General features: G+C 34.9%; 1 protein-coding gene across 3 annotated transcripts in view; it reads right to left on the reverse strand.

The window, feature by feature from the left end:
- Positions 1-417: 417 nt before the first annotated feature.
- Nab1 (NGFI-A binding protein 1) overlaps positions 418-15,083 on the reverse strand; it is a 45,715-nt gene continuing 31,049 nt past the window's right edge. The window contains exons 5-8 of one of the 3 annotated variants that reach the window (XM_042688262.1): positions 8,487-8,576; positions 6,813-6,972; positions 5,511-5,627; positions 418-2,926 (exon numbers count right to left, since the gene is read on the reverse strand). In XM_042688262.1, the coding sequence (XP_042544196.1) occupies positions 2,838-2,926; positions 5,511-5,627; positions 6,813-6,972; positions 8,487-8,576 (456 nt within the window). In that variant the 3' untranslated portion in view covers positions 418-2,837. Of the gene's footprint in view, positions 2,927-5,510; positions 5,628-6,812; positions 6,976-8,486; positions 8,577-15,083 lie in introns of all 3 variants that reach the window. The other 2 variants (XM_042688263.1, XM_042688261.1) reach the window with 2 other exon arrangements.

Raw genomic sequence — 15,083 nt, forward strand, 5'->3', positions numbered from 1 at the left:
GAAATCTCTTCATCAAAGATTAATTTATGAAACACATCAATTAAAACCTCATTGCAATGTTTTTGCCTGTTCTTCACTATAGATACCTCAATTTCATATATTTAGCTTATAATAGTGAGGCCAAATCATATGAATCTTTACAAATATGTAATATAACTACTGAATGTCTTTTATTTATTAAAATTAAACTGGTTAGAAATGATAGTTTTTTTAATGTCGTGTAAACTTCCCATACATGAGAACAATATAATGTAACTTTGCTGATATACCACTCAACTGATTTTATCATTTGCCAAACAATAGTTTAGTAATGAAGGAAGCTGACAATCACATTCAAAAGCTCCTGTTCCCTGACATTCAAGCTCAGCAAAAGGCAGAACAGGCTAATATTACTATGCAGAAAGTGCTATGAACATATGTGAGGCACAGAAAATCTTTATTGCCACAGAAAGCAAGTGCACTCATCCCATCTTACCAACAGCTTTACAAATCACAAGAATGCAGACTTCACATAATAAAATATAACACAGACATGGGGGGAAATGATCCCTTGGACTATATTGGCTGTAATACTGAGGTAATCAATTGACCTTGTTCAGTGAAAATACCTCTAACATAATGAAAAAAAATCAACTAGTTAGAACATCTAATTCATATATACAATTCAAATAAAAATATATATTATTTGCTTTAATGTATAGCAAGTTTAATACCATAGTGTTTACAAAATAAAAATTGTGTTCTACTGAAAAGTTCTCTTGTGCTTCCTCCTTATCACTGAACTTGAAAGATCAGAAAAGTATGATACTTACGGAAACTTATTTATGGATTTAAAGATGCAGTTTGTGGGTTCATGAAAGATGGATAAATATTAGTTGGAAGATTACTGCATCTTTAAAAACTGTTGCTTATTAAAATCTACAAAACTTGAACTGTAAGACGCAATTAAAAATAAAGACCACAAAATTTCTCAAAATATATTAGAATACAGGAAACGTTTCATGAAACTACTGAGATACTAACCAGTGCTATGGCTAATATTAAAAACTGAACAATCTATTTAAATCATACTCAGACTAGTTCTACAAACAGTGAACAATACAACCACAATAATCAACCTCAAGCTAGCAACAAAGTTGCAAGGTCCAAAAGAAACTTCTTCAGTGGGTAGAATATTATGGTACAATTAAAATATGTAGGAAGGGCAAAAAGCCTTTTAATAGTATAAAAGTTGTTTACTGGTATTTCTTACTATAAAGCTCTTCTACAAATCAAATGAAAACGTTATTACATATGTGACAGTGATTAGAAACTACAGTGCAGACATTTCATCTAACATTTGGCTGGCAAATTTTAAAATTTAACAGATTATGACTTAATATTTATTACACAGTTAAGATCTAAAGCAGAGATGAAAACAAAAAAAACATATTCCATGTCAATATATTCTTCTCAACAGTATCTGAGTTTAGATGAATCTGTAGGAAAAACTAAAAGAATTTTGACAAAATGGATAATTAATTGTCCAATACCTTCTCTTTAACCAGTAAACCACACACATACATATATATGCAGGTGTTCAATTTTTTAAACCACTATATATTCCAATGTGAAATTCTCTTGTTTGCTAGTACATTAACATTTACCTATATCCCATAGATGTGTGTATACACACAGTCTATTAATTAAATAGGGGAAATGAACATACGTTCAAGTTAAAGTGAATTTTACAAAAAATATGTAAGATATACAAAAATGAAATTGTAAAATAAATAATGCATATAGCTGTCAACTAAACTTCCACAGGAGTATGCCTGCAAATGTGGATGCAGTAATTATTCACACTTGTGATAACTGGTTGGGTGGGAAGACATTCCTCAGTAAGAGACTCTCTGACATGGAGAATTTCTGGATATAAATCATATTTAATCTATTATAGCTTTTGTTAAGTCACCATCTTGATCACATTTAGGATTAACATACTATGTCTTAACCTATTAATATATCCTGCATATCAATGTTTTACACATTAGTCCACTTGTTCCAAGTTCTCTGTCCAAGTAACAGCTTCCTAGCTCCACTACATCTTAAGTTGCTATTACATAACACAATCCATGCCATCAAGATGAGAGATACTTTCTAGTCTACTGCTCATCTTTTTAGTTTTCCCCCAATATTTATAAACTGTGCACTGATCAAGCTAGTGAAAATGACATTATCCAATGACTGCTACACATTTCTTGTTAAACAAAATCTGCTTTATCAAGTATTAAATATACAATATTTTCCTTGGCTTAAATTACGTATTTGTTTTTCATTTTCCTATAGCCATTTCAACCTCACCAATAGCTACATCACCCAAGCTTTCTTTCATATAACTGTAAAGGTTCTAAAATCTGACGTATAATATTTACGCTAAATACACTTAAAAGTAGACAATAAAATTTCAAGTAAAATTAACTGTATCCATATCTACTAGACCAAACAGGCCTCAACATCTAGATTTTTCTATAAATTACACAATACATTGTACATTCTTAAATAATTAATGCTTACAATATTAATTTGTAAGCTGGTCCACATAAACTGACTTACATAGGAATGTGAATGGATCGATATTTATTACAGATTGCAACACTCTCTTGATTTTTTCTTTTGTGGTTGTTTTTCTTCCTGGTTTCCACAGACTACTGTATGAGTCCTTATGCTTTGGCTATGAGATCTGTTTGAGCTGAATGAGGCAACATTGGTTATTAAGGCTTATTTCTATGATGGAGCATTATCCTTAAATCTGATGCCATTTCCAGAGAACAGTTGGAGGACTGAATGAATCACAGCTATCTTGAATCCTCAGGTTCTGTTTTGATGACTTTCTTTTCCAATGGAAAAGCAGAGTGAGGATAGTCTTTTAAAATCCCAAGGCTCTCTGTATGAAAAAAAAAAATCAAATTCCCAAACTCTTTAGCAAAGAGTATTGATTATAATTGTGCAATTTCATATAAAGTTTTCTTTGTATGCCAGGCACTGTGGCTAATGCCTGTAATCCTAGCTACTAAGGAGGCTGAGATCTGAGGATCGCAGTTCAAAGCCAGCCCAGGCAAGAAAGTCCATGAGACTCTTATCTCCAATAAAAAACACTAGGAAACCAGAAGTGGTGCTTTGGCTCAAGCAGTAGAGTGCTCACCTTGAGCTGAAGAGTACAGGGACAGTACCCAAGCCCAGAGTTCAAGCCCCACAACTGACCAAAAAAATAAAAAAATAAATAATAAATAAATAAAGTTTTCTTTATAAAGTTTGATTACAAGCTTGGATTGTGGCTCTAAATTCCAATGAAGTCAATTATGAACTGCATTGCTTGTCTCTGGGCAACCTATACACCTAAGTGTATAAGTTATACCTTAGTTATAAGTTATACAAGTGTATAACTTATACACCTTGGTGTCTTCATCTATACAACAAAGATAGTATCCATATAAAATGGCATGAGAAATAAATGATGAAATGTACATAAAGCATTAGAGCATATCATGGTTTTTATGCTTGATCATTATAAGCATGTAAAATAAAAATAGCATATAAAATTATCATTCAAATACAACTATCAAAAAGAAATGAAAAGAGGGCTGGGAAGGTGGCTCAGTGGTAGAGCGCTTGCCTTGCATGCCTGAGACCCTGGGTTCGATTCTTCAGCACCACATAAGCAAAAAGAAAAAAGCCGGAAGTGGCGCTGTGGCTCAAGTGGTAGAGCGCTAGCCTTGAGCTGAAGAACTGAGGGACAGCGCCCAGGCCCAGAGTTCAGGCCCCACGACCGGACCCAAAAAAAAAAAAAAGAAATGAAAAGAAAAACAACTTCAGTGTTTAAATATGGAACCATTTCTAAAAGTCTAGCCATGACATAGGGAAACTAAGGATGAAACAATTCTCTACTTTCATAAGAAATTCCAGGGAGTAACTGAAATTAGAGGTATAAAATGGGTTACAGATTTTTCACAAAGTGATTTTAAATTGCACAGAAAGTAATACAAATAACTACTATATTTCTTGAATTGCTGAAACCATACAATTCATATGCACTGTCATGTTTAATTTTAATAATTATTTCCATTTACAGATGAGCAACTGAGGGACAGGATAATTCTGTAATTCAGATTTCACAATCAAATATTAGTGTTGAGATCTAGTGCCAGGTTTTCACAGTCTGGAAGTTTATTATTTCTACTCAATTTCAAAGAAAAATAGGAAAAGGCTTTCGTTTATAGAGATTTCTTTGTTCTGGTCTTTATAACACCCTAGTTCAACTATATGTCTGGGATAGATTCAAAAGTATATCTTCCCATGATGAGATAAATGATCTATATAGATGTAGTATTTCAAAGTAAATTGGTAGAAACCATTTTAGTTTTGTTCTTTAAAATTTTTAAATAAGTTTTTCATGTTGTGAAAAAAAGAGACCAGCATGTTATTATCATTTTAGGCTAATTTCTGTTTCTTAACCTTTCAGTTGTGAAACAGCTGTAAAATCAGTATGAAAGAGCAGGCTAAAGTCACAGCCCAGAGTAGTATTATTTAGGACTCCAGTCTTATACAATTTTAGTTTATTTTATCTGGCTTCATCTATAAAACCAGCGACACTGATTCTTAAGGTTCCTTCAACTCAAAGATCCAGTAATAATAGATCCTTTAGAATGGTGCTCATCTCTATTATTTAATCTAACTCTCTTTTCTTGAGTAAAAATATATGAACCTTAACTACAAAATGCTTATCCATTCATAGAATTCTGCTTACAAATATTATCTCCAAATGTATAGCCATGCAAAGTTTAGATTTTGGTACTCAACAGCTTCTTTTCTTCTTTAAAAGACTCAAGATTAAACTTAGCCTTAAGTTTGCTACAAGCCATGTTTCCATGTTTCCATTAGTTATTTCTGAGGTAGGGTCTTGCTCTATGCCTGGGCCGGCCTGAGCTACAGTCTTTCTGCCTGTGACTCCCTAGTGATGACAAATACATACCACTGTGCCCAGACACTGTGCTTCTCCCATAGCTGGAATAATAAGCACAAACCATTGTGAACAACCATTGATTGAGACAGAGTCTTGTGAATTTTTTTTTTGCCAAGGAAGGTCATAAAGTGAGATCTTCGATTTCTCTCAAGCTTGAGCCATAGTTCCTAGCACAAAGGTCTCTTATCGTGATAACAAAAACATAGCCTATCGTTTTCGTATATACTATCAGAAATGGATAACCTAGCTAAACTCAAATCACACATTTGTTAATCAGTTTAAATTTATCCAGTCTCAACCTTTGTGAGTTTTTCCTATCTTCAAATACTATGTTCTCAAAAAAGACTAGCTAATAGTATTGCAATCTATAATTTCCAAAAGGAACTTAATTATTAACACGTGCATAATGGTACGAGGGTAAGTAGCAGAATGGAATTTAAACCCATTACCTAAGTGTTTCTCAATATTCTTATTAACTCCATTAACTCAGTATTCTCCACATTCTCACCTGATGAGTGGGACTTTGCCTCGTTGGAGTAAAGTCTACTCAGCTCTCCATCCACCATAAAATGATGGGGTTGTCTATTCTGTAAACTAGGTATTCGGAGATTCAACGGTCGTTCTGCTGAGAAGAAAAATATATAAATAATATTTAAAACACACCATATTTCTCTCCTTACAATAAATTTTCATAAAATTTCCTTAACATGCCTTAGGTAAAAAGTGAAGAAAGTCAACAGCACAGAAGAATTTAGGTAGTAGGAAAAAAAAAAATTAAATAATAATTTAGAAGAAAATGCAAATCATTTCTTGCTATTCCACTAGGAGTGTAAGCTCCAAATGGGCATTGGTTTGATCTGTTCACTGCTGTATATTCCATTCTCAGAAGTATGCCTGGCACATAGGCAATACTTTAAAAAAAATATGTTGAATGAGCACCAAAAACTGTCTTTTCTTCATGTGACAACATGAAATAAAATTAAAAGAATTTTCAGAATGATAAAAATATTCATGAGTCAGATAGCTTTTTAACATTGGAAGTTGTTCTGTCATAATACTTTAGAAGCAACTACCCTATTCTTTTTTTTTTTTCTTTATGTCAGTTGTGGGGCTTGAACTCTGGGCCTGTGCACTGTCCTTGAGCTCTTCAGCTCAAGGTGAGCGCTCTACTGCTAGAGCCACAATGCCACTTCTGGTTTTCTTGTGATTAATTGGAGATAAGAGTCTCACAGACTTTCCAGCCTGGGCTGGCTTTGAACCGTGATCCTCAGAATTCAGCCTCCTGAGTACTAAGATTACAGGCGTGAGCCACTGGCACCCACTGCAACTACCAAATTCTTTAAGAAACATGTTTTAAGTTTCTGATAATCTGTTTTTGAAGACTAAAGAAGTAGGTTATCTTTTTAAAAAAGAATGAGAACTGAAGGTATAGCAAGTTGGTAGAGTGCTAGCCTAGCATGGGCAAGGCCCATCAATTCCTAATACCACCTAGAGGAAAAAAAAGAAGAAATATCTGATGGTTTGCTTCTCTGGGAAAAATGACCTGAAATGTTCACATCTACTATCTATATCAACCCATTACAAAGTACATGTTATACATGTACCAACAGTGTACAGCAATAATAAAGTTCAAAAATTTTATAAATTTAAATATGTAAGTTAAATTTATTCTTGAGAAAAAGATAATTTTCATAGGGAACTTATAAAAATCTCTAAAAAACATCAAGATTAAAAACCATTATTTTTTCAATTTCTCTCTGAAGAGTACATCATGATGGCTCTGAAGGCAAAAGTCCTTCAGAAGACATACCCTGTCCATCTGAATTGTCAGAAGGCAAACCATTAGGGCTGTGCTCTTCTGAGCTTTGTCTGTAAAGCCCTGTGGACAGTCTTCTCTCAGCATGCTGTAGTCTCTCATAGCCAGCTTGGGCACAGAGGAACTCCATCTGTTTTGCCACCACCTTTTCAGACTGCTAGTAAGTAAAGCAAAAAATAAAATCAGTATCTAAAACATCCTAGATTTTTTAATGGCTTAAAGATGCCAATTTCAGACTCCAGCAAATATATTTAGTATTCATTAAAATTAGTTCACACTTCATATGGCACACTTGTTTCCATAAATAGGAACAAATGTCTGTATCATGTTAAACACAAAATGTTTGATGTCGTACAAAAGAAAAAGAAAGGTTTCTTGTCAATCTATAAAAGAATTCCATCCAAACTTAAAAGCAATACACCCCAGTTTTATTTTTTTAAGGTACTGATTAAAGGATTTTCTTAAAAGGAACTTAAGATCAACAGCAACATCTGCTATCAACTTCTTCTAACACACAGGGTGAAAACTTGGCATTTTTATTTTAGCATCTGGCACTACACAGACTCTAATATGGGGACAGTATGTTTAGAGAAGAATAGGTGTAAAATGGCTGTCTGAATAAGACAAACACGCCTCCCACTAAAATTAAACAATGATAATTATGCAGAAAAACATCAATACCAATGAGGATCTTGAAATGGCATGGAACTGTAGTATTTTCCAACCAATTATATAACACAAAATTAGTGAACTGATACATAAATTTATCTTTGCCACACCCCTTTTCTACATATTTCTCCAAATTACTTGTACATGATATTCAAGGCAACATATCTATGATACTTTGCCATGAAGATAATAATGTACAAATACAAATCACTACCATATTTTATAAGAGTGTAAGAAAGCTGCTATATAAAATTGGTTGCAAACAGTCATGATTTGCAATATTAAAAAATCAACAAGTGAAAAATATACTAACTCAGTGACTAATAGGAGAAATGCTCATGTTATTTTTCTAAATGCACATAAACCAAATAATTTCATTTGAACTTCTTGCTAACTAATAACATTTCAATAAAAATTTCTGAGGGAGAAAAATAGATTTTTGCATCCTCTTAATATGAATAAGCAAAACTTGTCAGTACTGAAACTAAAGCAAGTCAATGGGAGAAACAATAGAAATAAAACTTGCAGTGCTTTAAAAAGATTATTGTAGAAAGGACTTTTAAATGTTTATATCTATGAACATATATAATTACATAACAAATTACCTGAAGTTGTATTTTGCCAGTTTTTCAGGATACAGGAATTTAAATGAGTCAACAGTTATAGCAATAATTATTAATATTTAAAACTAAGGCTACTTTATCTCAGAATTGTATTATATACAGTGGTCAACACAGCTGTCTTCAGGATACTAAATTGCTACTTTTCAGTTTTCTTGAATAGAGAATCTGTCTCATTTCCTATAAAACTACACAGAATAAACAAACAGAGCCATTTCAGATTGTTCAAAAGCCAAATCAAATTATCTTGTGGATACAGCTGTGGATCAGATGACAATTTAAAACAACCAGAAATAAATTCAGTCCTAATAAACCTAAAACAGACTGGCTGAAGCAGCAACTTAGACATTCTGCTATAATAACGAGAAGTTTCTCTTACCTGAGAACTAAGAGCTGCAAATTCTTCACTTTTAGTTCTGGCCTGCTGGAAGAGTGTTTGCACAGAATCTGGGAAATCTGGAAATCCATCCTGTGTGTTAAAGAATGAGTCCTTTATATTTATAGCTTATAAAAAGACAAACAAAGAATAACAAATAAAGAATAACAACTAAAGAATAACAACAACGCTGTGTTATCAAAAACTCAAAATACAAAGCAAAAGCTAGGTGTTGGTGGGCTCTTGTCTGTAATCCTAGCGACTCAGGAGGCTGAGATCTGAGGATCAGTTTGGAGCCACACCGGGCACCTTCCACCAAAGCTGGGAGTGAAGCTGTGGCTCAAGTGGCAGAGCACTAGCCTTGAGCAAAAACAGCTTAGGGACAGTGCCCAGGTCCTGAGGTCAAGCTCCAGTACTGGTATAAAACCAATAAAAACAACAAACAAACTGAAAGCAAAAGTTCCACCTTACTCTCATTACCCAAATATAAATATAAATCTTATTTCAGTCTTTCATTTTATGACACAAATACATTATTTACTCCAGTTGTAACTTCAGTAAAAACATAAATGAAAAGGATGAAAAATGTAGTAATTCCCATCTTTCCTCAAAAGAAAAAATAGTAAGGGAAATTATCTGTCAGAGTTGCTTGTGAGGAACAAATGAAATAAACCAGGTAAGACATGCCTTTAGCATCTAATGACTACTAAGAATAGCAAAACCCACTAAATTCTTGTATTATATAAGGTCTACCCTATTTGGAGAACTCTATTCCTTAAGACTTCAACTTAGTTTTTTGTTTTTTTCAGTTGTGAGGTCTGAACTTAGGGTCTGGGTGCTGTCCCTGAGCGCTTTTGCTCAAGGCTAGCACTCCAGTTAGAGACACTTCCAACGTAAATTATTTGTTTTATATTTCACATATATTTGAGTTAATCTACCTATTACTAATGTCAAATTTCTTTTGACTATTTATTTCTCCATTTGAAATTTAAAACAACAAACAACTCTAATGATTTTGTAAGAAAAGCTACTAAAAAAACTCACAGAAACATATTAACTATTAATTAACTATAAACATGTATTTCACCAAGTGCTGTTGGTTCACATATATATATATATATGTTTGCTACTCCAGAGACTTAAATCTGAGGATTGGGGTTTGAAGCCAGACTGGGCAGGAAAATCCATGAATGTCTTATGTCCAATTAAACACCAAAAAACCAGAAGTAGGCAGAATACTAGTCTTGAGCACAAAAGCTCAAGTACAGTGCCCAAGCCCTGAGTTCAAGCCCCAGGACCACACACGAAGCAAACACATTGTTCTTTCCTTTGTTTGATAAACGATATTTGTAACAGAGGGTTACAAAAAAAAAACAAAAAACAACCCAACAGTTCTTATAATAACATAACAAAAAAGTACTAAAATGTTTTCTTTGAGATACATGATATTGGTTCAAAACATTGTCGCCATCATTGTCGTCAATCACTTTTGAAAAAATAATTTCTGCATTGTAGACCCTATGTTTTCAAATATTTCATCTAAAAATTAACTACCTAAGTAATAACTAATTTTGTTTTTTTTTTAATTCACATGATTTTTGTTTTGTTTTTGGTGCCAGTACTGAGGCTGGAACTAAGGGCTAGCTATCCTAGAGCTTTTTCCACTCAAGTCTGGTAAGGCTGAGTACAACTCTATTCCTGGCTTTTTTGTGGTACACTGGAGGTAACTGTCTCACAGATTTTCCTCCCCAGCTGGCTCTGAAACTCAATCCTCATATCTCAGCCTCCTAAACAGCTAAAGCAAACAGTGCCTGGCTTTTTGTAGCTATATAAACAATTAGCTCTTGATCCAATGTACTCTTTACTGTAGCAAGCCCTCCACAATTCTAATGTTCAGTGAAGTAGGCTAGAAGACTTGGAACAAAAACATCAATTAGAGAATAATCAATTTTCAGGAGCCTATAATGTACCAGAGTTTGGTGTCATTTTATGGATATTATCTCATTTAATTCTTCCTACACACAAATCTAGATTTACCTCATTTTATTACCTCTAAAACTCACAATAAAAAGACTTTTCTTATAGCCATTTTTCTTGAGCTGACATCAAATCTATCACCTGAACTTTTGAAATCCAATTCTACTACTTACTTCTATTTCAGAGCACATTATTTCACCTCTGTGTCTGTTTTTTCATCTATGCAAGTAGACAATATAGTAGTACCTAGCTAACTTATAGAATTGCTGTTAAGAAGGCAAAAAATTTACTGAAAATATTTAGTACAGGGGTTGGCACCTAAGAATTATTTACAAAATGTTTGTTACTAATACTTGCTAAGTTTACTCCCTAAATCACCAGATTTACAGTAAAGCAAATGGCATCCTATAAATGATTTTTGTATAGCTTTTTAATATATATGTGGAGAGAAAAAAGGATAAATTTCAGGGATATTTATATAATATAGATATCTTAGAATGAGTAGAAACTGGACATTTAAAACTAAATATAATGAAGCATATCAAAATGGACTCCACGAACTGGAAACAAAAGGTTCATATTATATTGTTTGCCTTTATTTCTGTTTTGTTGTTGTTGTTTTTAGTTTTCTGTGCCCTTTATCTGCTCTGTGGAAGGGATAGGGAATCACAGAAACAGCAAAGGATGAACTAATACAACAATGATACTCACTGACACTATGTTGGAAATGAACTTTACCACTTGGGGGGGGGCACAGTGGGGAGAGAAAAGGAGAGAAGATAAAGGAGAGGGTAACTATTCAAAAAGAAATGTACTCATTACCCTATTTAGGTAACTGTAACTCCCTCCCACCCCAGTTTATTACCTTTACAATAAATAACAAAAATTTTTTTGGGGGGGTCCGGTCATGGGACCTGAACTCTGGGCCTGGGCTCTGTCCCTCAGCTCTTCAGCTTAAGGCTAGTGCTCTACTACTTGAGCCACAGCACCACTTTCGGCTTTTTTCTTTTTGCTTATGTGGTGCTGAGGAATCGAACCCAGGGCCTCATGCATGCAAGGCAAGCGCTCTACCACTGAGCCACCTTCCCAGCCCCAAAATAACAATTTTTTTTTTTTTAAACTAGAGCAGGCACCAGTAGCTCATGCCTGTCAGCATATTTACTTAGAATAAGAACCAAAAGATCTCAATTTGAAGCCAGTCTAGACAGAAAACTCAGAGATTCTATTTCCAAATAACAAGTAAAATGCTGGGCTGAAGCATGGCTCTAGTGGTAGAGTGCTAGCCATAAGCAAGAAATACAACTGAGCAAGAGTGATAGGCCCTGAGTGTACACACACACGCACACACACACACTCACATGCACTCACACAAACTAAAACCAGCAAGAAAATACTGGGTACAGTACAGAGAAATAAACATGAGAAATCTAGAATATGTTTATTCATTTAACAAAATTGTCACCTAAATAGTTTAAATATGATACAGAGATGGGGTACAATGGCAAACAAGAGAGGCATGCCCTCTGCCCTCTTGACAAATATGGTCTACAGAAGGAAAAGAATCAATCCAGGGCACAGGTAAGGTACTCTGGCAAAGGAAGTTTCTGAGAAAATATATGTCTAAGCTGAAGTTTGAAGGAAGAATAAAGAGTAATTTATTTAAATGCTTGGAGGCAAAAGGAATTTTCTCTAGAAACTAAAATAGCTTCTGGATACTGAGAAAGAGGGAGTGGTGAGAGATGTTAGAAATGCAGGCACAGCTTTGTGAGGCCTTAAAAACTATCACAATGTATAGAAAAGTCATTTTACTTAGCAGGCTGAGACCTACCTGTATGATCACAATTCAAAGCCAGCATGGGAAGAAAAGTTTGGGAGACTCCTTCACCAATAAACCAACAAAATACCAGACTGGAGTGTGGTTCCAGTGGTAGAGTGCCAGCCATAAGCAAGAAAGTCAAGAGAGAGCACGTGGCCATTATCTCAAGCCCTTGTACCAGAACATTAAAAAAGAAAAAAAGCCACTCACGATCTTGGAGAAGCAATTAATCCTATGTGAATTTTACAAAGGCCACTGAATACAGGGGTCAGGAATGGTGGTGTGGAGCCTAGTCAAAGGGCTGTGAAGACCTAGTGTGTCCTACTCCTAGACACATGTGGCATATGTAATTTGGAAATAAATGAAGTCCCAAGATTAAGCAATTGTGAGTTAGGTGGTGACACTTATCACAATAATGTACTCCAGGGCTAGGAAGTTTAGGGGAGGGACTAGAAAATTGATGTTAGTTGGGGATATGCTGAGTCTACAGGCCGATGAGATTTGCCTGTGCATAAACCAGGTAAGCAGGTGTGCTGAGTTTAGAGCCTGGGGCAAAAGCCATGCTAGCACTTCAAACTGGAAAATCACTAGCTCATCAGTTAGTTCTGAGTGTAGCGAGCCAGGCAGAATCCCTAGATAGTCCAATATGTCACACTGTTATTTAGAAGAGGCTTTCAAAAGGAGAAAGGAGTTAACTAGTTATAGTCTTCTAGTGCTGGAAACCAGATGTGTGGTTTCAGGAAGGAGAGTTAACCTCATTATTTCCAGTGCTCCAAATCTTTTAATGGAGATTAGACCACCTGCTTTATCTGTCTAGTGAAGATCTGTAGGGCCTATATGAAGTAATGCAAATGGTAAATTGCCAAATATACAACGAAACCATTGTGAGCATTATTCAGCCATGAGAATGTTGAAAAAGTGGAAAGTCTGAAATGTGTAAAAAAAATGAAAACGGGGGGGGGGGGGAGGCTGGGAAGGGATGTGAAGGGTAAACAACGGAGGAGGCTCCAATGCAATGCTTGATAAGAAATGTACTCATTATCTTGCCCATGTAATTGTAACCCCTCTGTACACAAAAAATAAAAATTTTAAAAAAATTGAAAACCAGGTACTGCTCCATAATTAATAGAGAAATAAGAACCTGCAGTGAGTAATAAACAACAATATACTAGTAATCACTCATCTGTCTGCAACTTAGTACATTGCTCATTCTGACTTTTCTTCCCCAATCTTGACAGTTTTCTGTGGATAGGAAAAATAAAATAGGTTTAAGCTATTCAAAATATATGCCTTAGAAATGAAAATGACCCAAGAAATGGGTCTCTTTTATACTGGGTTTGGTGCAGGACTTTTGTTATATGCCTCTTATGCTTTTTTTCCTCTCAGGCACCAGCTGTACCATGCTATGAGCAATTTATCTCCATGTCATATTCTTGGCTGCTACAATTAATCACAGTGTTCCCTTGCTGATGAGACTCTGGATCTGAACATTGAGAATGTAAAAGATCTAAGGTGGGCTGCTGCTCATGACCTAATTATTCTCACTCCACTGGTCTCCATTGTCATTCTTCATCCTCATCACCAAACACCAGCAAGCTGCTTTAAAGCCACTGCTTAGCTGTCTTTAAATGACTCCTTAAAGCAGATGTTCTCAACCCCACATGTGCATTTTCCTTTTTTTCTTCTCACATTTTTCTGTATGAATAGCAGATTGTAATGTTTCTGTTTTTCTGATGCACATGGTGGAAAGAATCTATATCAAATCAGATCAGCATTCTTTTCAACGAACTTAGTACAGCGTAGGTGGATATTCTGACCCTCTTCCCTCCCTTTCTTCATGACCTTCCCCCCCACCCTGCTGAAACTGCTAGCAGATGTTTCTTCTGAGTCTTTCTTCTTCAAACTCAAGCTTTCTGGGCTATAAATAAGTTTCATTTCTTTCAGTCACTTTTAACTGATCTGTACCCTCAATCCCACAGGGTGACTAAAAGTATCACCTCCCATCTTTGTCACAGCAATTCTGTGAAGAAAACTTACAGATGCCATACACACAGTAACAGTCCACCTAATTTAGTCAGCTGCCATCAACATCAACAGTCCTGGGACTGGTAGCTTCTATGTCCTTCCTCCCTTCTAAGATGCTCCTTATAACAATAAAGTTCAGGGAACTTGATGAACTTACTGAAAATTCAAAGTCACTGAGTCTACTTTTAGATATTTTTTTAATCTTAAGAAAAAAAAAAACCCATCACTTTGGCTCTTGATCCTTCATGTCCTTCAACTAGTTGTCAAACTAACCTAAAAGTTCATGCTGTCATAGGTAGTGTATAAATACTTCAGACTAGTTTTTCTCTGTTTATTCTGTCTGACAAATGTTAACATTTTTAGTCATTACAAACAAGCGGCATAGCACGTGGCACTGTTTTACATATAAATATACTTTATAGTTGCCATTTCAATTGTTTACTAGACAAGCTTGTCTGGATTAGAAAATAGTAACTATATATATATATATACATATATATATATATATATACACATATATATATATATTCTCTCCTTCAAATACCATCAATTCTATATACATTTTGCCCTTTTTATCATGTGAATAGGAGGAAATAGTGCTTTTCACACATTGGTACCCAGAGGAACACTACATTGAAGTTTGGAAGTGAGACATACAGTAAAGCCCTGCTCTGCCACTGGACAGCAATGTGGCAACTTGGTCAAGTCACTGAGCCTTTTTGGGCCTGCAGCCATAAAATGAACATCATTAAGCTTATATAGTGTAGACAAGGTTTGTGACA

This window comes from Dipodomys spectabilis, unplaced genomic scaffold (genome assembly GCF_019054845.1).
Source record: "Dipodomys spectabilis isolate Male_0828 unplaced genomic scaffold, ASM1905484v1 ptg000115l, whole genome shotgun sequence".
NCBI lineage: Eukaryota > Metazoa > Chordata > Mammalia > Rodentia > Heteromyidae > Dipodomys > Dipodomys spectabilis.